Source organism: Pipistrellus hanaki, assembly GCF_964339955.1.
Source record: "Pipistrellus hanaki genome assembly, chromosome: X".
NCBI classification, from domain to species: Eukaryota; Metazoa; Chordata; class Mammalia; order Chiroptera; family Vespertilionidae; genus Pipistrellus; species Pipistrellus hanaki.
The window spans coordinates 47,027,715-47,051,466 of record NC_140524.1 but is presented as its reverse complement, the minus strand read 5'-3'; the positions used below and the strand labels follow the sequence as shown (position 1 = coordinate 47,051,466).

Genomic DNA, 23,752 nt, shown 5'->3' with positions numbered 1-23,752 from the left:
ACATGCTTGTGCCTGCACATATGTGTTTTTTCAAAGCAGAATCTATGACATGTGTTTGTACAGTGCGTCAACACAAATTGCCTAGGGGTAGGCTTCCTCAAACATTTTAATGTACACAGTAGGTTGAGTCACACTATCGGTTAACATGAAGTTCCTGGTACTAACCCTTTCCAGTCTCCCTACTATCGCTAGGTAAGCAATCCCAAGCTACTTAACACAAGCTGACTCATACTTAATGTTAAAACACGACTTCACAAAAGAGACTTTCTGAATGATTCTTCCTTCCAGGAAAGGAAACAAACATTTCCAAAATTCAAGAAGACAGAAACCTCCATGGTTCTATCCAAATATACTTCTGAAGTGTCCTTGCTTCACAGCCTTAATGGAGGCCACTTCCAGCAGTTCTCTGGAAGATTCTGAAGGAATACCAATAAGGTGTCCAGCACATTTAGGGACTTTTTGTTCACACCAGGTTTGTCTCCAGGAGAAATTCCAGTTCTTACACATGGAGATGGGAGAGAAGGGAGAGTTTTTCACTGCAAAAGCCCATCATAGAGTTCATTTGAGGGTTTTCTATTCTAGAATCCCTAGTCTGGAAGTCCCAGTTTTTTTGGTTAGAGAATTGTAGAATTCTGTGCCACTTCTTTTTTAAAAATATATTTTTATTGATTTCACAGAGGAAGGGAGAGGGAGAGAGAGATAGAAACATTAATGATGAGAGAGAATCATTGATTGGGTCCCCCCGCCCCAAACCCGGGCATGTTCCCTGACCTAGAATTGAACCATGACTTCCTGGTTTATAAGTTGATGCACAACTACTGATCTACACCAGCCAGGCTGTGCCACTTCTTTTTATTGCTTCCAAGGCAACTCAGTTATAACCAGGTATAAAGAAATTAGTTGTTGATTATGATGATAATGCTATTCTAGGTTTGTTTTTCAATAAATATACCAGGTAATGCATATTCAAATAAGTGATACCCTTTCAAATAGTCACTTTGCTATACCATGAACTTGAAAAAGTGAATTCACCAAACATTATTAGGTCATGTCCTTAAAGTCACAGTATACCATAAATTAAGTGCACATTTCCAGGTGCCAGCTGACTTGGGCTGAGGTCCTGTTTCTGGCATTTATGTGATCTTCCAAAAAAGTCTCTCTGAGCCTAATTTTTAGCCATAAGGTTGTTACCAGTGACTGAGGCTTTGATCAGCAGCAGCCTTACTTGTGAAAAAGATCACTGGCAAGCATTTCCCAATAAGAAAATGGTAAAGCAAAATAAAAATGGCTGCTCATTAAATGTGGCAATCAAGGACAGGGAGGAGGACTAGGACCCAACAGGTACTGCCGCTAAAGAAAATGGAAAACTACCTAATTGTGCATGGAAATAGGATGTGGCTTATAAAATAGAAATATTTGAAGTTAGCTGAGAGGTGAGAATATGAGTCCTGAGTCTACTACTGCTATACATGAAATTTATGCAAATATCTCACTTTCCCTGTGCTTCTGTTTCTTCACCTATGAAATGGGAATAATAATACTACCCACCTCATCAGGCTGTGAAGAGGATTAAGTGTCTCTCAGTTCTCTCTCTCTCTCTCTCTCTCTCTCTCTCTCTCTCTCTCTCTCTCTCTCTCTCTCTCTCTCTCTCTCTCTTCACCTAAACATAGTCCTTATTCTCCTTAAGAGCTTGCATTCTTTGAGGCATGAAGAGGACTGATATATAAATAGCTATGTTATCCTTTAAATGCTGTGAAAAAAAAGGTATTTTGTAACTGAAGCTGTAAAGGTGAGATCATATCATGTGAGAATTAGGAGACAATATATGAAGGATTTAGTTTTGTGACAAGGCTCCCACAATGAGTAGATTTTGGACAATTAGACTTGGTGGGGTAGGCAATCTAGAAGTAGGGGATGTCCTTGTAAAAGCACAGGGGTGAAAAGGTGAGGCATATGTTCAGGGAACAGGGAATATTCAGTTTTGTTTGTTGACCACTTGTAAAACTTCAGCCAGCTCTGGCATTCTTTGGTGTTACAAATAACACAAAATAGACAGGAAAGGTAGGTTGGTTGCTTATTGAATGCCAGATAAAAATGCTTATGGATAGCCAAAAGTGATAGGGAGTCATTGAAGCATTTTGAGTATGAGAATGACACAATTAAATTGAACTTTAGGAAAATGTATATGGCAGGGTTCTAAATGAACCGAGGGAGAAGAATGTTGGAGGCCAGGAGGGAGACTAGCATGCTGCTGAAACCATCTAAATAGGAGTTAGTAGAGACTGAACTAGAGTATGGCAGGAGATAGAAAGGAGTCTAGGGACTGAAGAGAAGCTTTCAGTAGGATTTTATGCTGGTGGCATGGCAGCGGGAATAAAAGTAGGAATCAAGAATACCCCAGTGAAGAATTATAATAGGAACATGAGCAACAGAGATTGGGAGCACAGGTTTAGAGACAGAGATATAAGTGAATATGCCAGGCAGGCAGTTGGGAAAAGCAATGAACCTCGAATGGTTCTGTGATTGTACAGGGAACTTTTAAAATACCTTTTTTGGAACCATTCCAACAAGAATTAATTAAAATCTTTAAACTCTAAGTACCGACTATATTACACCCTTTTATATGTAATTCAAAAATTTAAAGATCATACAAATATGTATAAAGAATTCTGATTTTCCATGATGACTATTTCAGTGATCAAAAACTGCATATGAAAAGCATTACTCCCAGATCTCCATATCTATCTTCATCTCCCTCTCTCTCTCTCTCTCTCTCTCTCTCTCTCTCTCTCTCTCTCTCTCTCCCTTTTTCTGATTCTGGTGCCATAAGAATAGCCTTGGCCTGTCTCTTGGAAACCCAAGACTGCCTTCTGAGCCAGCTCCCAAGCCACACAAAAACAGCAGGCTCATTACTTTATAATTATGCCTCATTTCTTGACCACAAAATAGCATTAATGAACTTAATCACCTATCTTATTCATTAGAATGAGCCATGAATGACCTCATTATTTCCAAAGAGCAGATTCCCTCAATGGGTAATAATTTTCTCCTATTTAGGACATTAGAACATTAAAAAGCACGTCACCCTATCTCATACAATACAAAAGAAATGAATTCCAAATAAATCAATTCCAGATTCGCAAGTTTATTCACTTAACGAATATTTATTAAGTACCTGCTATGTGAAAGGTCCTTAGAATGAACTGAGAATAAAACAAACAGAAATACCTGCCCCCTTGAAACTTCATTCTAGTGAAAAATTAAAAAATTAGTAAACTGTATATGTTATAAGGTAATATGTACTACGGAAAACGAAAAACGGTAGGGCTGGAGTAAGGAAAGCTGCTGTTTTAAAATGTGTGAACAAAGGAGGTGTAGTTGGAAACTGACTTTTAAGCAAAGACTTGAGGAATATGAGGGAGTTGGCCTTATTGATATCTGGGGTTAAAGTGTCACAAACAGAAGCAACTGCCAGTGCATATGCACTAAAAAGTGGGAGCATGCCTGGTTAGTTCAAGGATCTACAAGAATAGTGTGGCTGGAGCAGAGTGAGAAGGGGAAGAATGGTAGGAGATGAGGCTAGAGATGTGCAGTGGGTGAGGCATATTATTTTAGGGTTTTCCAAGATATTTTAAAAACTTTGTGTCTTTTACTCTGACAGGAATTGGGAACTATTGGAGGATTTGAGCAAAAGTGAGATGTTATCTGACATATATAAAAGGGTCATTCTGGCTGCTGTAATAATATACTGTAAGGGAAGATGGAGGAAGCACAGAGACCAGTTAGGAAGCTATTTCAGTGATCTAGGCAACTGATGCTGATGGTTCAAACCAGGGTGTTAGCAGTGAAGTGAGAAAGTGTTCAGAGTCTGGATTATTTTGAACACAAACCCCAAGAATTGCTGATGAATTAATTAAATGTGGTACACGAGAGAAGAAGAGTCAAAGATAACACAATACTTTTGGCCTGAGCAATGGAAGAACAAAGTTGCCATAACTGAAATTCAGGACATAATTATAGAAGCATTAGAAAGAATATAATGATTTGATAATATGTAATGGTACTTCTATAGTCTTGGATTGGGAAAGGCTTTCTTAGGGAAGATATAAAACCCAGAAGCTATAAAATAAAAAGTTGCTAGATTTAATTACAACAAAATGCAAAATTCTTTATGGAAAAAACATACTTTTAAAATGGTATTTTTATTGAATCTATTGGGATGACATTGGTTAATAAAGTTATATAGGTTTAAGATGTACTATAATATGTCATATATATATTGTATTGTGTGTTCACTACCCCAAGTCATGTCTCTTTACATCATCATTTAACCCCCCTTTACCCTCTTCTGCCTCCTCCACCCCCATTTCCCTCTGGTAAGAAGATAACTTTTTAAAAGTGAAGGACTGAAAGAAAGTACTTATGATGTATATACCAAATTCATATTAAGATTCATAAAATATAAACTTCCACAATATTAAAAGATAACTCAATGGAAAAATGCTTTAAGGCCACAAACAGGAAATTCACAGGTAAAGGAACATCATTTAGGCCAGTATACCTATGAAAAAAGGTTTGACCTCATTAGAGAAGTACAGATTAAAACAACAATTTTCACCTCTGATACTAATAACAATAAAACACTGATGATTTTTATTGTTGACAAGGCTGTGGAAAAACAGGTATGCTTATACACTCTTAATGGAAGTGTAGATTTGTAAAGAATTTCTGGTAGACAATTTTTCATAATCTACCAAAAATTAAAATGTTCACACCCTTTGATCCAGCAATTGTATATCCATGTACCTAATGTACAGAAATAATCACACAAAATGGGCAGAGTTATAGGCAAAAGGATGGTCACTTCACCAATTTTATATTGGTGAAAACTGGAAATGACCTAAGAATTTATCAATAGGAGAATGGTTAAATAAGTTGTGGTACATTCATACTATGAAATACCATGCAGCCTTAAAATGAATAGTGTAGATCTATAGATTTACTTGTACATTGTGGTGTAAAAGAAATAATTAAAAATGCCTTTTAAAGGTTAAAAAGCAAATTATAGAACAATATGTGTATTATGATTACCTTTATGTGAAAAAAAAGTCATGTGTGTACGTGTCTCTCTGTGTGTAAATTTATAGAGGTCTGAGAAAAATTTGAAACTTCCATTGCTTGTGAGTATGGCATAGGATTACACATGTTTAAACTTTTTAAAAAATATATATTTTATTGATTTTTTACAGAGAGGAAGAGGGAGGGATAGAAAGTTAGAAACATGGATGAGAGAGAATCATCCATCAGCTGCCTCTTGCACACCCCCTCCCCTACTGGGTATGTGCCCGCAACCAGGATACATGCTCTTGACCAGAATCGAACCTGGGACCTTTCAGTCCGCAGGCTGATGCTCTATCCACTGAGCCAAACCGGTTTCGGCACTTCTTTGTTTTTTTTTAATTTTTAATTTTTAAAGTTTTTAATGATATTTTACATACATTAATCTGCATTATTTTCTGGTATACAGCACAGTGGTTAGACAATCATATACTTACAAAGTGTTCCTCCTGATATTTCCAGTGCCCATCTGGCACCATAACTATGTACATAGCTATTGCTATACTATTGATTATTTTCCCTATGCTATACTTTACATCCCCATGACTACTTCTTTGTTCTTTAAAATCTCTTTACAATCAAAGTATTACTTTTGTAATTTTTAAGTTAAAAAATGAGGGATAAATCAGATACAGCAAATTTCTGAAAGTTCCCAAAGGAGGCAGTTGAATGTTTGTTACATTACATTTACACTGTGCTACTGTGCTGTGTGATGGGAGGGACAGCGTCTATTGCGTACTATGTGGCCTTGGGAGAGATACAATGTTTCTGAACCTCCATTTTCTCATGGAAAGAATGTAGATAATGCCTGACCTATTTGTTTTATTGTCAGTTGTAAAAATGGAAAAGCAGTTTAAAAATTATAAATTTCTGTAAAAATGTGAGATATTTAATATTTCATATGTCAGTTAGTGACCCACTTCTTTTGAGCAATAATGTAAAACATCAAAATTCACTCTGAATCAGAAAATCTAGATTGTCTCTGAGAGTTTATTTTAATATAATTCTACCTGTCCGAATTAGGTCCCACATAATATAAGTGTTGGCATTTTACCTAAATAAATATTCTAGAGTGTCTGAGACATTCTAGTGCAGATGTATTTTGGCAATAGCCTTGAATCATACCCTCTACCCTAGCTATCCCAGGGCCAACTGGAGAATATTAGCTCTATATACAATGTGAATTTATCCAAGGGGAAGCCCTGACAGGGGTATTATGAAATTTTCACATAGGACAGCATGACTGATCTGCACTAAGAATATGTTTAGATATTAACAAATATCTAAATATCTAAATAGCTGGCCCCAAGCAAAATAACAGGAAGGAGAAAATTCTAAGTAATGATGGAAGTTACCTGGAGCTGAGGTTTGGTATCAAATATGAGCATGCAGGTTGTGAGAATAAATCAGGCCTGATGGAAGCAAAATGGCTTTCTGAGAAGCAATAGGAAATAGACTTGGCTAATGTATGATGGGGGTCAAACATCTCCCATAACTTAGAGTTCATAAAACATATCTCTGAAACTTGTACATATTTCATGTGAATGAATACTCTGAGGCAATAAATCTTGACAGCATTTTCCAGGTGGATAATTTAAAGGTGTCTAAAGTTTAGAAGAGGTGAGGACAAGATTTGGGAAGTCTGGGGATCCAGATTAAGGATTTTGGACTTGATAGTTGATAAAATAGTCCATTATATTGTTTTTGAAGATATTTTGTCAAGTTTGGAACATTAGCACGTAGTTGGTACACAGGATGAAGGAGGAAGAAGTCAGGGATACCACTTAGGAAGCTGCTATAATAGGCCAGGGATTGAGGATCTGGACTTGGACCATGATGAAAACTGCAGATTAGGGAAAGGACAAATCAGAGAGCCACTGTAAAGATGGAAACAGCAAGACTTTGAGATCTCAGGGGAAGATCCAGAGGAGGTGCTTATGTATCTGAAGGTAACTTAAGCACAAGAGGAACTCTGTTAGAAGCTCATGTTCATATGGAGGCTTCTCATCTGTGGAGCCTGCCTTTCCCCTCCTAGTGAACCCCCTTTCCAAGGAAGTCCTGTAGCACCTATTCAGTTCCCCAATTCTGCAAAAATTCAGACTCATCCAATGGAAGTCTTAAAGCATTTATTCACTCATCCAATTTTTAAAAATTAGGTGAGTTAATAAATGCTATAAGGCTTCTAACTCGGAAGGCAAGCATGCAATTCATTTTACTGCCAGTTTTGATGGAGGGTAATGAGAACTACCAGGGCTTCAAAAAAGTGTGACATGTTCAGAATTTGTTCACATGGAAATTAATGCTTCATAACCCCTGTGCCCTTCTTGTGAACCCCGTCTCTTGAGTAAATCTTAGAGCACCAATTTATGGTCCTAATTTGTTAAAGGATGTTAGTGAATCAATGCTTTTAGACCTTTATGGAAATATCTGAAATTAATTAGCCTTGCCAACTTTTATTTGCATAGGCTCTCTTCCAACTATATCCCCCCCAAGTATAACTTTTATTAAGATTGATCTTAAACAATAAAACTGAGAGAATCTGTGTACAAAGAGCTTGAAGAATTTAAATACGTGGGTTTATTATTAACACAGTAGCAAATATATCAAGGAAACACGCCCCATGAAAAGTGTTTCAAAGAAACAGAAATCTGCTCTGCGAAAGGTCTGCACCCAATAAGTCAGCCTGAGAAAGCTTGTTTGTTCGGTGATGCCTGCAGATAAGACTGCCAAACCTCATTGTGATTGAATAAGCCACTTTGAGACTCAGCCTAGCTCAAACAAGCTACTGGTCCCCAGCTGCGCTCAACGAACTTCGCCACCATGGTGTTTGCGTTTTGGAAGGTCTTTCTGATCCTAAACTGCCTTGTAGGTAAGGAAAGGATCTCCAAACCACCAAAGAAAATTGGGAATGGAGTTTTTCATTTTGAATTGAAATTGTACATTTTTACATAGAATGTTCTCCTCCTGTACGGGAAAGGACATATGATTAGTATGCTGAGTAAAATGAATTTTAGAAATTTTACATAGCAAATATGTGCCATGCTAATTTGGGAGGGAAGCCTGTAAAAAGAATTGGTTTATGTAGCTTCTGAATTTAAAATATTTAAATGAGAAATCACAGCTCTCTCTCTCTCTCTCTCTCTCTCTCTCTCTCTCTCTCTCTCTCTCTCTCTCTCTTCCTTTCTTTATATTTTTTTACTTTGGAAGTTAAACAGATGAACTTAGAAGCTCAAACCTGTGCTAAAGATATATTTTCTATTTTACTTGAGTTTTATTGTTTTATTTCCTTTAAGCTCTCTGTGATGGACCTGATTTGCTATAGCAGGCAGAGCCTGGCTGGGAGGGCCCGCCATGCTTTACTATCTAACATTTCTTAGGAACTTGTACTTTTCTGAGGCTAAGCCTGTATTTTGGAAAATATGTGAGTGATTTATTGTTGTGTCCAATATGAGTGTTTTCAGGGATTTGAGCAGAACAAAATAATTTTTAGAGTAAAAAATCCTGATGTTGGTTAGACCCATAAGAGATCACTAAGTCAGAAAAATCCTTGGCTAGTTTTTTCAAATACCAGATATATTTTTAATCTGCTCTTAAGATAAATTATATCCATGGTAGATACAATAATATTCCTTCTACCAAAATGATATCATTAAGCCATCAATAATATTAGGCAGTCATTAGAATGAGGTTTATCAATTACATTTAATGATATAAGAAAATGCTCAGGATAAAATGTTAAATGAAAAAGCAGGATACAGACACATGCCTAGAATAAATTTCTAGAAGGTTATATACTAAACTGCTGCTCATAGTGATAACCTCTGAGTGATGAAGTCATAGATGATTTTAATTTTATTCCCCAAATTTTCCAGGGTTTCTAAAAAATATTATACTATTTTTGTAACCAGAATAAATCAGTATTACTTTTTAAAACTACAGGTTTTTTAGTAATAGTTATTTAAATGTCCATTATAAAATGCTTAAACCAACATGTTCTATGGAGTCACCAGAGGGGAATACTGCATTTATCCAATGATCTAACCAGGACTTAGAGCTGGAAAAAGCTGCCTTTCTCAATTTCCATCTTGCTGGAAACAGATGTTACTATTTTTCCTTTCCCTCAGGAATATTCATTTCAAACCTTAACTTTACACAGTGAAAGTCTTTGTTTTCTTTAAAGATCTTACAGTCATAAGCTAATTGGGTCACCCCTGGGCCTCCGACACCAGCCCTCTAAAATCACACCTGTAGTCAACATCTATTTTTCTATGTGAGACCTTCATCTGGCCTATACTAGACAGCAGTTTTGGAACAGTTGTAAGAGTGTGTTGCTTTTTTTTTTTTTTTTACTGTAGCTAACATATATATAATTTTTACTGATTATAAATGTCATGTGTGGTCATTATAGAAAAGTTGGAAAATATAGAGGCATATAAATAAGAAAATAAAAATCACCACCAATTGTTACCACAAATTCGGGTAAATTTCTTTTTTTCCCCTTTGCAAGTGTATATATTACATTAAAAAATTGGGTTTGTAACTTACTTATTGTGTATACTGTGTATCTATACATATATGGTCTAGCTGACCCCAAGCAAAACATGGTAGTGACAATCTAGCAGATGGAATGGAAATGTGGTATAATACAGTATATTGTTAATTGACATGCTTACCTATATATAGAAGTCAGAGAAAGACTTTAATAATCTATACCTGACATTAGTAGTGTCCATCAATTGATCCAGATATGGCTGTGAAGCAACTGGTAATGTTTCCATAGATGTGTAATTTGATGGGCTAGCTGAACTTGTTTCCTGGTCAGAAAAAAGGTCATGTTTTTGGTATCAAGCATGGTGCCAGGCACATAGTGGGCACAAAGGAAATATTTATTGACAGAATGAATTACCTTCAAAAATCCTGCCATTTGTAACATGAATGGACCCTGAGAGCATTATGCTAAATGAAATGTCAGATAAAGACAATACTGTATGATTGAACTTCTACGTGGAATCTAAAAAACCAGAATTAATAGAAACAGAGAGTAGAGTGATGGTTATCAGGGTGGGTGGGTGAGGAAAATGAGGAGCTGATAGTCAAAGGGTACCAACTTCCACTATTAAGATGAATATGTTCTGGGGATATAATGTACAACATGGTGACTATAGTTAATAATTCTATATTACATACCTAAAAGTTGCTAAGAGGGTAGATTTTAAGTAGTTTACACCAATAAATAAATAAATAAATAAATAAATAAATAAATAGTAATTATGTGATGTAATGGAAGTGTTAATTAACCCTATGGTTAATCATTTTGCAATAATATGTGTATCAAATCAACCTTTTGCACATCTTAAATTTATACAATGTTATATGTCAATAAAGCTGGAAAAATAAAAAAAAATAATTACTTTCCAAAACTCTAAACAATCAGAAATTATTATTTTTTTTTGCAAGGCACATATCTTTACTCTTACAGGAGGGTGTGCACACACATGATCTGGAACCATGCATACACTGAGCAGGTGGTCCGCATGGCTTTTTAATTCTGATGCATGTGACCTGTCCCTTACTCTCAACTGGAGCCCAGGCCTACAGTCTTTTGTGATTGGCTAATTCAAAGGAAGAGGTTGACCTTTGCCATTTCAAGATGGCAGCCCCTAGGGGAGCTGCAAGTCATACTGGCCAAAATAGTGGCTGCCAAGTTACACAGTGAAAAATGGCAGCTGCCTAAACTGTTTTTTGACAGAAAATATTACTTGTTTATTCTCACAATTCTCCCCCTTTTTGAAATTTAAACTCTTTTCTTCAAATTCGGCTAACATTCATTGACTTTCATGCTCTACAGTGTCTAGGAGAAAGACTATTTTGCTGTTTGATCAATGCAGTTTCAATTAATCTTTGGACAATACATGGATGATGTAACATCCCATCACTGTAGCTCCTAGTCAAAAGGGTGAATATGGATACCATCGCTCTCTTCCACTTTCCAAACCATTGCTTTGGTGAATTGGAGAAAGGATCCTCAATCCCAGGGTTTTAGCTAACTCATGAGCTAAAGTTGTCAATCCCTGTAGGGCCTTAGTGATGGTTCCAGAAATGATTTTTACAACATATTTGAAAACAATTTTCTGTACAACTAAGCAAAGCAGATTTTATTTTAATCAAAATCTTTCTGGTGACTCCTAGGGAGTCCTAGGCTAAATTCTATGTTAGAAAAATAATTTTAATCAAAGATGTCCTTGGCAAAAAGTTTATGCATATCATGTTAGGTGCTTGTAATATATATTAGTCACCTGTTGGAAATGTATGTTGTTTTTTGCAGTAATATATTTGAACTTTGGTTTTGCAGTCAAATAAAAAAAGTGAGTGATCATTTGGTTATATTATCTTCTAACTAAAAAATGATGCCATTATACATGAAGTTGCTGGAAATTAAATCACTTTAAATATGTCAGGTTAAATATGGATATTTAGAGGATATTTTTGTTGTGGTATATTAGGAGAATAACCCCCCATAAGCAAAGTGCCTGCCACAATGCAGGTGTTAAATAAATAAATGAACAATCACAACCAAAACACAAGTATTTAAAATAGTTTTATTTTTTTAAAAATATATTTTTATTGATTTTGTACAGAGAGGAAGGAAGAGAGATAGAGAGTTAGAAACATCGATGAGAGAGAGTCATCGATCAGCTGCCTCTTGCACACCCCCTACTGGGGATATGCCCGCAACCAAGGTACATGTCCTTGACCGGAATCGAACCCGGGACCCTTCAGTCTCCAAGCCGACGCTCTATCCATTGAGCCAAACCGGTCCCGACTATTTAAAATAGTTTTAGAATGTTAGTTAATTTGTGTATGCACCTTGGATAATTTTCCTTTAATAATAGCACTGATTTTTTAAAACAGTCACACATATTTTTAACCATATGAAATTTTTGGTGTTTATGTAATTCAATCAGGTCATGAATAAAATTGAAATTCTAAATTTTGTTTAAATCAGGTACTAATATTTTAATTAAACATTTTTCATGTTGATGTAAGTTCAGATGTCACCCTTTTTTCTGCCCTTTACCCACCCCCCCTCCCTTGGGGGTATGTATATATGTTCTTTAGCTCACCCCTTCATCTTCTTTATCCAGTCACCCCACCTCCCTCCACTTGAGTGCTTATCTTTATTTTGCTCTTTATTCACAGTTTTGTTAATGTAGAAAATTTTCTGCCTTTTTTCAATTTTTAAACAATTTCTCAATTTAGAGAAAATTAATCCAAAGGAAGGAGAATTTTTTCTCCTGACACTTACAGAATCACCTCTAATTTAAGAGTACATTTGTTCTTTTCACTGTCTACATGTGGCTAAGTTTAATAAATTAAAATTAAATAAAATTTAAAAATTCAATTCCTCAGTCACACTAGCTTCATTTCAAGTGCTCCATAAGTACATATGGGTAATGGCTACTGAATTAGACAGTATAGAATATTTCCATCATCACAAAAAGTTCTATGCACAGTGCTGGGCTAGAGGATGAGCTCAGAGGTTTAAGTAACGTACACTAGTTGAATGATGTAACATTTTTTAAAAGTTCATCTGGAAAAATATAGCTCTTAGCTCTGAATTATACTGTCACTATATTATGGATGGGCAATTTCTGAAAATCATCTTTTCTTCAGAATTTAAGAATTGATTATAGCCCTAAGTTTTGGGAATCTGGGCATTAAAATTGGGCATATTATCTTGCCAATTGTTGTTTATTTATATAACAGAGCACATATTCTTAAAATATATTGTCTTGCAGTAGATTTGGAGGTTACCATCTTTATTCCAAGGTGATATTGTTGAGCTTTTACAGATCTCAAATTATTTATATAATTATATGTTGTCAATTTTAAAATGTTGAAAATGTTTAAATCAGATTTATAGTTTCCAAATCCTTGATTTTCTTGTGCCTCTATTCTGTTCTGTGCTATAAATGGCTTCCTACTGCATTGAAATGGCAGGCAGAGATTGTGTCTGTGTTGTTTGTGGCACAAAAAGGTGCTCAATAGGTATTTGTTGATAGGCACCATGGCCTCTTCCATGGCTTGCCTTGTGTGAGAACTGTGCTTACTCTACCTTCAAACTCTTTCTTTTTTTTCTTTTAAAAAATATATTTTATCGAATTTTTTACAGAGAGAAAGGGAGAGGAATAGAAAGTTAGAAACACTGATCAGCTGCCTCCTGCACACACCACCACTGGGGATGTACCTGCAACCAAGGTACATGCCCTTGTACCGGAGTCGAACCGGGACCCTTCAGTCTGCAGGCTGACGCTCTATCCACTGAGCCAAACCAGTTTTGGCCTATTTTCAAACTCTTTCATTGAGAACATCCTTTAAAGGTTGTTTTTTTTTGTTTTTTGTTTGTTTTGGGCCTTACCTGATCCTAAGTTTCCACCATTAGTCAATTCCATAGCAGATATTGGAACCCACACTAGAGGACAAAAATGATGGCCAAATGTAGTATCTTCTAAATCTCTATTTTTAGGGGAAAGTTTGGCCATCAAAACTAAACATAATTGCAAATTATGGCTATCAAATTCCCATTTTATCCATTATATTTTGAACATTTTGTAGACATTTTGGAGTAAACATTTAGGCATTTTATTCCTAGTTTACTGAGAGTTCTTAAAATCACAAATCACAAATAGTAGATTTTGTCAAATTCTTTTTCTGCATCTATTGATATGATCATATCATTTTTTTAGCTTGTTGTGATGAATTACGTTAATTGATTTTCAAATGTTGAACCAGGCTTGAATACCCAGGATAAATTCCACTTAGTAATGGGGTAGAATTATTTTTATACACTGTTGAATTTATTGAGGATTTTTGCATCTATGTTCATGAGGTGGTTTTTTTTTATTTCTTTTTTTGTATTATCTTTGTCTAGTTGTAGTATTAGGGTGATGTGGCCATCATAGGATGAGTAAGAAAATATTCTTCTGCTGTTCTAGTTTTTGAAAGATATTGTAGATAATTGGTATAATTTCTTCCTTAAATATTTGGTAGATTTCACCAATGAACCCATCTGGGCCTGGTGTTTTCCATTTTTGAAGGTTATTTATTATTGATTCAATTTCTTTAATAGATATAGAATAGATATAGGCCTGCTCAAATTGTATAATTCTCCTTGTGTAAGTTTTGGAATATGATGTCTTTCAGGAAATCAATCCATTTCATCTAGGTTACTGAATTTGTGGGCATAGAATTGTTCCTGTATTTCTATGCTTTTAATGCCCATGGAATCTGCAGTGATGGCCCTTTTTCATTTTTGATATTAGTAATTTGTGTCCTCTGTATATTTTTTCTTAGCTTATCTAGTCTTATCAATATTACTGATTTTTGTGATTAACTTATTTTAGTTTTCTCGATTGATTTCTTGTTTTTCAATTTCATTGATTTCTGCTCTAATTTTCATTATTTCTTTCTTTCTGTTTACTTTGGATTTAATCAGCTCTCTCTCTCTCTTTCTTTAGTTTCCTAAGCTTTATTGATTTTTAGGTCTTTTCTATTATATGCATTCAATTGCATAAATTTCCCTATAAGGACTACTTTGACACATGCTATACATTTTAATAAGTGGCATTTTTATTTTAGTTCAAAATATTTTTAAAATTTCTATTAAATTTTTTTCTTGACCTGTTTTTTATTTAGAAGTATGTTATTTAATCACCATGTATTTTGGGTCCTTCTGATAATTTCTTTGTTATTGATTTCTACTTTAATTTCATTGTGGTCTAACAGCAGACATTGTATGACTTCTATTCTTTTAAATTCATTAAGGTTTGTTTTATAGCCCATAACTTGGTCTATCTTGGTGAATATTTATAATGTTTTAAAGTATATCTCTTTTTATGGAACAATTCACTCCATAAGAGCAGAATACATTTTCTCCCTCTCCCAAGGACCCACGGAACATTTACCAAGATAGACCATGTAGTTGGCCATAAAATAGACATAAAATATTTTTAAAAATTGAAATCACACAGGGTTTGTTCTCTCAGCACAACTATCAAACTAAAAGCAAGAACAGAAATAAGTTTTTAAACACTTGGAAGTTATACAACACACTTCTAAATAATCTATGGATCAAAGGTGAAGTTTCAAATAAAATTTAAAAATATAAACTGAATAAAAATAGAAATATGTAACATGCAACTAAAGCATTGCTAAGAGAGAAATTTATAATACTAAATACTTACATTTGAAATGAAGAAATGTCTCAAGTTAGTAATTGAAGTTTCTACATCAAGGATCTAGAAAAAGGACAAAACAATCCCAAAGCAAGCAGAAAGAAGGAAATAATTAAAAGTTGAAGTCAGTGGAGTTAAAATACAAAAACTATAGAGAAAATTAAATAAAATAAAACTTTAGTTCTTTGGAAAAAATCAATAAACAAAAATGACAAACCTCTATCAAGATTGGAAAAAATAAAAACAGGTAAGATATAAATCACAAATATCAGTAATGAAATATGGGATATCACTATAGATTCTATAGTCATTAAATATTTTTTTAAGAAGACAGAGATCCCATGTACACTTTAGACAATCTCACCCCATGGTGACATATTATAAAACTATAGTATAATATCACAATCAGGACACTGACATTGATACAATCCACCTATCTTATTTATATTTCTTCATTTTTACTTGTACTTGTGTGTATGTATATTAATTAAATTCTATACAATTTTCAATTAAAATTATTAGAGACCCCAAATAATTTTTGCTATGTGGGCTATTTCAATCTATATTTAATGTATTAGCAAACAAAACAAAAAAGGTAAACACAAAAATACTCAAGTACACATTCCATTAATTACAAGAGCAATGACATTATCTAACATGTAGCTCTTCAGTGTACACTCATGAGAAAGTGAGATTGAAAAATAACATCTTAATATTATTATGAATATAATTTTGACCTTTTAGCCAAACAAAATGATCTTAGAGATAGGACAACAAACTTGTCCTAGTTTTCCTGGGACTTTTCTGGTTTAAGCACTGAAAGTCCTAGTAAACCAGTATGGTTTGATTGAGACTTACCTGGTTTTATTTATTTATTTTTATTACCTGGTTTTAAAATGGAAAGTCCAATATACTAGGGACCCTTCAGATCTGAGAAAACTGGATTTGTTGTTTTCCATACTCAAGGACCTTTGTGGATCCCCAGACAACGTTCAAGGCCATCTATCACCTCATCATCATGTAGGATTTGAGTTTCTTCACATAGTAATTTGTTAAAAATTATCCTACCCTATGCCAATTGCTTGCTCAGCTTTCCTCTATTGTTTCTTCTACCTTTTCCTCTTCACCTTGGATTCCTCAAATAAGATGTCATTGAAAGTGCTTTGTAATTAATAAGTATCATCAGAATATGAGTGTGTACCATTACCTTTTTGATGATTATCTTTTCAGGTCAAGTTAATGTGGTGCAAGTGACCATCCCAAACCGTGTCGTGAACGTGACTGTTGGCTATAATGTCACTCTCATCTGCACCTACACCAGCACTGTGGCCTCCAGGGACAATCTTTCCATCCAGTGGTCATTATCCAATAAGAAGGAGTCACGGCCAATCTCTGTAAGAACTTTATTCCTAAACTATTCCCCTTTGGTAGTTCTAGAATAAACTGTTGAAGTCAGTGTGTGAAGGAATACTAAAACAGTAACAATAGTGGTAGAACATCAGATACAAAAATTTTGAAGGTATCTGTTTAGGGAATACCATCATGTAAGTGGCTTGGCCTTTATCTTCTCTTCATATTTAGTTATAGCTTGTTATCATAATTCTGTTTAAGTCGACATTGAGTATATCAGTTATTCCAGAGGAGATAGGAATGGTCCTTCTCAGTGGTGAAGTAAACAGTTCTAAAAGTATTTTCTTCCACCCACCAAAATCATCCTCACTGTTATTTACAGAAGACCCTCGTTCAAATTCATGTCCTAATTGATCTGTAGATCTCTGTCAAACTTAACATCTGGGATCTGCCTGTTAAGTGAGATAGCTCACTGAGTCAGACTGAGTCCTAGTGGAATGAGAATCCTAGATGGGTGGAAAAGGGCCAAGGTAGTGAAGAACTCTCATAATCAAAGGCAGCATGAAGCTAGAAAATAGGGAGGGTAGGTTAGAGTCTGGGGGAAGATGTTGCCAGATGAAGGTGTATGAAAGTCAAATGAGGAGAATGATTCTACCAGCAAGCTGTCTATTCCAAGGTTTTCTCCATGCTTAAATTAACCCACATATTAACCACAGGTGTGTGCATGTGTGTGTATGTGTATGTGTGTGTGTGTGTGTGTATGCATTAGTGTGCAAGCACTTATGCCGACAGATATCCTTTGAGGGACAAGGTTCATGGCTTTCATAAGATTTTTAAAAAACTATGTATAATCCAAAATAAGAAGTTTAGAGAAGAGATAAATCAATGTGGTTTGTAATTTAGCTGGATGTAGCTGAGTTGGGCCTTGAAGGAAATGAAGGGATTTTATTAGTAGAAATATACAGGGAGAGCCAGCTAAGCGGGCTGCAGGAGGTCCAGAGGAGAGGTGAAGAAGAAGAAGAAGAAGAAGAAGAAGAAGAAGAAGAAGAAGAAGAAGAAGAAGAAGAAGAAGAAGAAGAAGAAGAAGAAGGAAGAGGAGGAGGAGGAGGAGGAGGAGGAGGAGGAGGAGGAGGAGGAGGAGGAGGAGGAAGGAGAGGGGGAGGGGGAGAGGAGGGGGAAGGAGGAGGGAGAGGGGGAGGGGAGGACATTATCTTGAAGAAGCTATACCTGAGCCAGAGTTGCTTCAGCCATTATTAGTCTTTTAGAGGTGCTAAATTAGCTGTTCACAAGAGGTCCTGAATATTTGTTTAGCAGAAAATACCATTTAAGAGGATATTTCATCAATTTCACCCTCTAGTCAAAGTTCAACAATTTTGCTCAGACATATATCTGAATCACTCTGTGCCTTACTTAAAATATGGTAGAATTGTAATAGTTTTCTACAGGTTACATGGGAAATCAACTGACATAATGTATGTAAAATAGTTGAAAATAATATAAATTCTGTAAGTTTTCACCCTTGTGAACACTGTTATCAACATCAGCAGCAGCAGCAGCAACAGTAAGTCCACCAGTTTTCAGCATCCAAAATGTGCTAACCTAAGACCTCACATGTTGCAGTCAACTGAGAGAGAAGGCTACTCTCTTAATTGTGGGCGACAATAATCACACAATGTTTCTTCCTTTTTAAGATCTACATTCCCAATTAACCTTTTTAATATATTCTTTCTCTATAAGTACTTCTCATTTTGCCAATAGGGGCTGTATTTAGAGAGGTCTTGCCAATATATTTTGAAATGCTTTTTATGCTTGGTCCTCAAATAAAGATGTACTCAATTGTTTGGATGCCAGGCTATACCACTCTGATTTTAAAAATGCAAATTCTTCTGTATGTCTCTTCTGACACTGGAATTTACAAGGTCACTTCTTGTTTGAATTATATGGCTGGTGAGGAGCTTGGAGATGCAGGGTCAAAGGATCTTGTGACCAACAATGAGTTTTTTTCTAGACCTAGAAATGTAGAGGAAGAAGGTATAGGTATTGAACTGAGTGTGACTTGAGCTTAAGGACATCTCTTAGAGCAACTTTAGAAAGAAAATCTATTAACAAATAAGTATTTATTTATTTATTTATTTATATATTTATTTATTTATATATTTTATTGATTTTTTACGGAGAGGAAGAGAGTGGGATAGAGAGTTAGAAACATCGATGAGAGAGAGTCATCGATCAGCTGCCTCTTGCACACCTCCTATTGAAGATGTGCCTGCAGCCAAGGTACATGCTTTTGACCGGAATCAAACCTGGGACCTTTCAGTCTGCAGGCTGACGCTCTATCCACTGAGCCAAACCAGTTTTGGCAACAAATAAGTACTTATTAAATAGCTTATTTACTTGCCGTTTACCTCAGTCTTCAAAATGTCTGGTACAGGCAGAGCAAGTAATTTAAATAATTTACTCTTTTAGGATGTCCAAATCAAAGGAATTCTTCTGCACTGAACCACTTGATCAATGAGAATATGCTGCTTGATGATAAAACATTCTAGGTATTTCTTGAAGAGTATGAGACCTGTCCTATTTTTGTGTGTTGGCCACATAGAAGACAGAGTGGAGTAGGGCCCGCTCTTGGCTTGGAGACAGTGAAAATCACCCCTGAAAAGGCAGGCTTTCTTTTCCTCCCCCTTTCCCCAACAAGAGCCCCATTATAACTATTCTTAGGTTTCTGCATCTAGAGAAGTTGAGTTCTTCCCTATTTTCCTCCATATACTACAGGCATGTTTTTCTCTCTGCTTTTCCAGATGAGTAGTTTTGGAGCCCCAGTGGAAACCTCCTAATGGATGTCAGTTCTACTCATTGTTCTTCCATTCACTTGCTAGCTGGATGACCTTAGACAAGTCACTTGACCTTTCAGAGGTTTAGTTTTCCTATCTGTAGAATGGGGTTACTTACCTACCTCATAGGATTACTGTGAAGATTTTTTTAATGCTTAAGATTTTATTAAATTTATTGGGGTGACATTGGTTAATAAGATCATATAGGTTTCAGGTGTAGATGTCTATGATACTAGATCTGTACATTGCACTGTGTGTCCACCACCCAAAGTCAAATCATTTTCTACCACTATATATTAGGTGCCCTTCACCCCTTCCCTCTGGCAACCATCACACTTCTGTTTGTGTCCACAATTTTCAGTTTTATATCCAATATATGAGTGAAATAATATGGTTCTTAGCTTTTTCTGACTTATTTCACTTAGCATTATATCTTCATGGTCTATTCATGTTGTAACAAATGACATTATTTAGTCTTTCCTTATGACTCAGTAGTATTCCATTGTGCTTATGTACCACATCTTCTTTAGCCAATCCCCTATTGCAGGACACTTTGGTTGTCTCCACTGTGAACAATGCTGCAAGATTTAATGAGATAATGTTTGTGAAGCACTGGGAAGCTTTCCGCATAATCATTCAACGAATGTTGAATTATTGTCAGCAACACTACCCACAAAATAGTGATTTTTGCAAAATTCCTATTCCATCCATATCCCTGGGTCATGGGCACTAGAAAACCCAGCCCAACAAAATACACTTAGTATAGCTGGACAGCTTGGGCAGAACTCTTGGGGGTATCCTGGCCCAGAATTGGTTTCCAGTTCTGCTGTCTTCCAGGTACCTGTGACTAAAGAGAGGAGGTAGGCCCCTTCTAAGCCTGCTCCTTACCTTGAACAAAGACCTGCTCAACAAAGAGGTTGCAGATATCTTCCTTTGAGATGTATAATATTTTTCCAAAATAAAATTTGGCTTCTATTTCAAATGTTTCCTCTTTGAACACTTCCATGCATTCAGAATTCTATAGAGCATGTTGTATGTTAATATAGGAATGGCTGGTAGGACTTTTGGGGGGTGATAAAAGGAGCCTGATATGCTATTAGACAATTCTGTGATTTATGGGAGTAAGATGTTGCCAGAGTGACCACTGAGTGATTCAATTCATCTCCTGGGTTGGTGTGCCTGTATACCATTCGGCTCTCAGATCCACCCATTTCTGCTCAAACACAGCACAGCCCGTGCCTCAATACTGAGGGTATGGAGGAAAAGGCAGTCAGTCAGTGTCTAAAAATGGCGCATGCAAGAGACGCTCGGGGAAGATGTAGCTGGACCTCTCAGGTAAGAATACCTATTGGTGTACTACTGGACCCCTTAATTTTTTAAATATATATTTTTTATTGATTTTTTTTTACAGAGAGGAGAAGAGAGGGATAGAGAGCTAGAAACGTCGATGAGAGAGAAACATCGACCAGCTGCCTCTTGCACACCCCCTACCAGGGATGTGCCCGCAACCAATGTACATGCCCTTGACCGGAATCGCACCTGGGACCCCTCAGTCCGCAGACCGACGCTCCACCACTGAGCCAAACCGGTTTCGGCCCCCTTAATTTTTTAGAGTCTCTAAGGCAATGGTACTAGCTTTCAGGAGTGATAAGGGAGGGTCTGAGTTTGGTAACAATCCAGATCAGCACAAATCCTGGACAAAACTGAGACAGCCTTCTCATAATGATGTCTGCAGTTCTTTTCAGCTTCCTCCAAAAGGTCAGGGTCTATTGCTGCCCTATTGAGCAGGTCAGTGGCCAAATCTTGCCATAGGCTCATATTCTCCCACTACCAAGATCATTGTATTTTAAAGGAGCAGTTGGCTCCAAGGCCAATGTTTCCCAATACCCAGAGGAGGATGCTATCTCTTACTATCTCTCTAAGGGATTCCTTTGCCGAATAGGCTCTGCAGAAGTATCCCACAAATCTTCTGACCAGGAAGGCCAGGATATTCATTACCATGGTTCTCCTCTTAGAAAATTCCGCTTCTTGGAAGACATGAACAGCTTCAGTTGATCACTTCCTCAGTAGGAACTCTTACCCGAAGACTCTAGATCCTGGGATGGTCAGACTAGCATAGAAGTTTCAGGTGGTCTGGTGCCCCTCTGATCACAACAGTGGCCTCTTCCATCCATCCAGTCACTGGTAAATTTCAGAGACCTCAGCCTGTGAACAGAACAGGCTTTGATTCTACTTAATATGGGTCTCTCAGATACCCGTGTTTCCCCTAAAATAAGACATCCTCAGTAAATAAGACCTAGCGCAACTTTGGGAGAAAAAATTAATATAAGATACTGTCTTATTTTCGGGGAAACAGGGTAATACTTACTCTTCTAAAATAACCATAGTGGAAGAAACCCTTTGCCATCCTCATCTCCCCAACACACATAGAGTGTGGACCATTCATTTCCATTATCTAGTGTCTTCATATTCTCTGGCTGCTAGATTCCCCCAACCTACTCTGTTCTCAACAGATAGCATTATATAAAATGCTTTTCAAATGTTGACAGAGTAGAGGTGTCCATCTCCTCAGGGACATTTTAAAATGAGGGGGAAGGATGTTGGTTTAATTGTTATAAATGAGAGCCAATACTGGCACGTGGTGGATGGTGGCAGGAGATACTAAATGTCTTGCAATTTATAGAATAGACCCATATAAGAAAGGGTTGTCTGTCCAAAATGCCAGTGTAACACTCATTGAGAAGCTCTATAAGTTCTCCCCTTCCCACTGTCCCCTCCCATCAAAGGTTACCTATTCTGTGTCCCATTCCCTCGGGAGTCTATTCTTGCTAAGTTTGATAAATTAATTGAATGTTAAGGTGTTATGGACTGGTAGCAATTTATTTTGTTATTTTCCCAAGAAAATAATTTAAGCAGTCTCCACTCTCCAAAAGCTACCTAAATACTAGGTATTTCAGGAAAATTACAGGCTGGGAAGGGAAAGGTGTGGAAAAGAAAGTCTTCCTTTTGGTGTTACATCACTTTTATATGCAATCCCAGTTCTCCTAGTACAATCCAGAGAAAATTCTGGGCTTGAGACCATTTGCTACCTAACACTCATTCCCCACTTCTGTGGCTCACCCCTTTATGAACAGCGCAGGAAAACAAGAGGCTGGAAGGGAATGAATGGATGGTTTGCTGTGGACTTCTAATGCTTCCATATTTCCAAAATGAACCCACAAAATCAGCTCTGGAGGCTAAAAACATTTATTAACTGCAACTTAGACTCAAACAGAAAGTAGACTGAATTCTTTCAACCCTATTGTTTATATTCCAACCTCTAGTTAGAGAGCAGCATCACAAAGTTGAGAAAAGAATCATTTTCGATAAATCTGGCTCCTAGCTATTATACATGGCTTCATGTGAATAGGAACTTGGCATAGTAGGAGAGGAAAGGTAGTTTTTGCAGCTGGCAGATGTTGAAGGCAATGTGTGGTGAACCTACTGAGCATGAGAAGAAGCATCATGCCAATAAATAGCATCAATTGGCAGATGAAGAGTCAGGCTGGAGTAGGAGATGGAACGGTCCCAAAAGGAGAACGTTGCCTGTAAATCATCTTCCTTGCCTAAGTCAGGATTATAAGTGCTATTTCAATATGTTCAGTGAGAATTGGAAGGGAGGTCTGAATTCCATGTCTGACTATAAATTGTGTGACCTTGGGAAAATTACTTCCTGGAGAGGTTTCAGGTCCTTTTCTGTAATATAGGAGGATGAATCAGAGGTTACAAACTGGAGGACTTGGGGCCTGATTTGGCCAGTGGATGGATGGCCAGCCCAGTATTTTATTTGTTTCCACACTTTCAAAGCATTGTTTGTATTGTATTCTCTCTGATCTTACCACCATCCATCAGCCCCTCACAGACATTCACCATATTTTTTATATCCATCTGGCTCCTTATGGTTCCTCAACCTTAGAACCCATCACTAAGTGATCTCTCAGGTTTCGTATAACAAATATGGTCCTGTGATTCCACATTCAGCCTCTAGCATCACCAATGGACAGGCAGAGAGGACCCTGGGGGCAAAGTAGGAAATTCTGCCATAAACACAACCACAAAGGGCAAGTGGGCATAAAATTAACAAGCACTACTTAAGGAGGCACCCCTCCTTACCAAGGATGTAGCTTATTGAACATCCATGGCTTTTCCTGGACCTCAATTGCTTTGATCTCTAAATTG

At 36.6% G+C, this 23,752-nt stretch overlaps 1 protein-coding gene across 5 annotated transcripts in view; it reads left to right on the top strand.

The window, feature by feature from the left end:
• Positions 1–23,752, top strand: part of VSIG1 (V-set and immunoglobulin domain containing 1) — a 149,317-nt gene that overhangs the window by 101,095 nt on the left and 24,470 nt on the right. For 4 of the 5 annotated variants that reach the window (XM_084870492.1, XM_084870494.1, XM_084870493.1 and 1 more), the window contains 2 exons: positions 7,836–7,987; positions 16,584–16,747. In XM_084870492.1, the coding sequence (XP_084726618.1) occupies positions 7,939–7,987; positions 16,584–16,747 (213 nt within the window). In that variant the 5' untranslated portion in view covers positions 7,836–7,938. Of the gene's footprint in view, positions 1–7,835; positions 7,988–16,583; positions 16,748–20,767; positions 20,870–23,752 lie in introns of those variants that run through there. The other variant, XM_084870495.1, reaches the window with a different exon arrangement.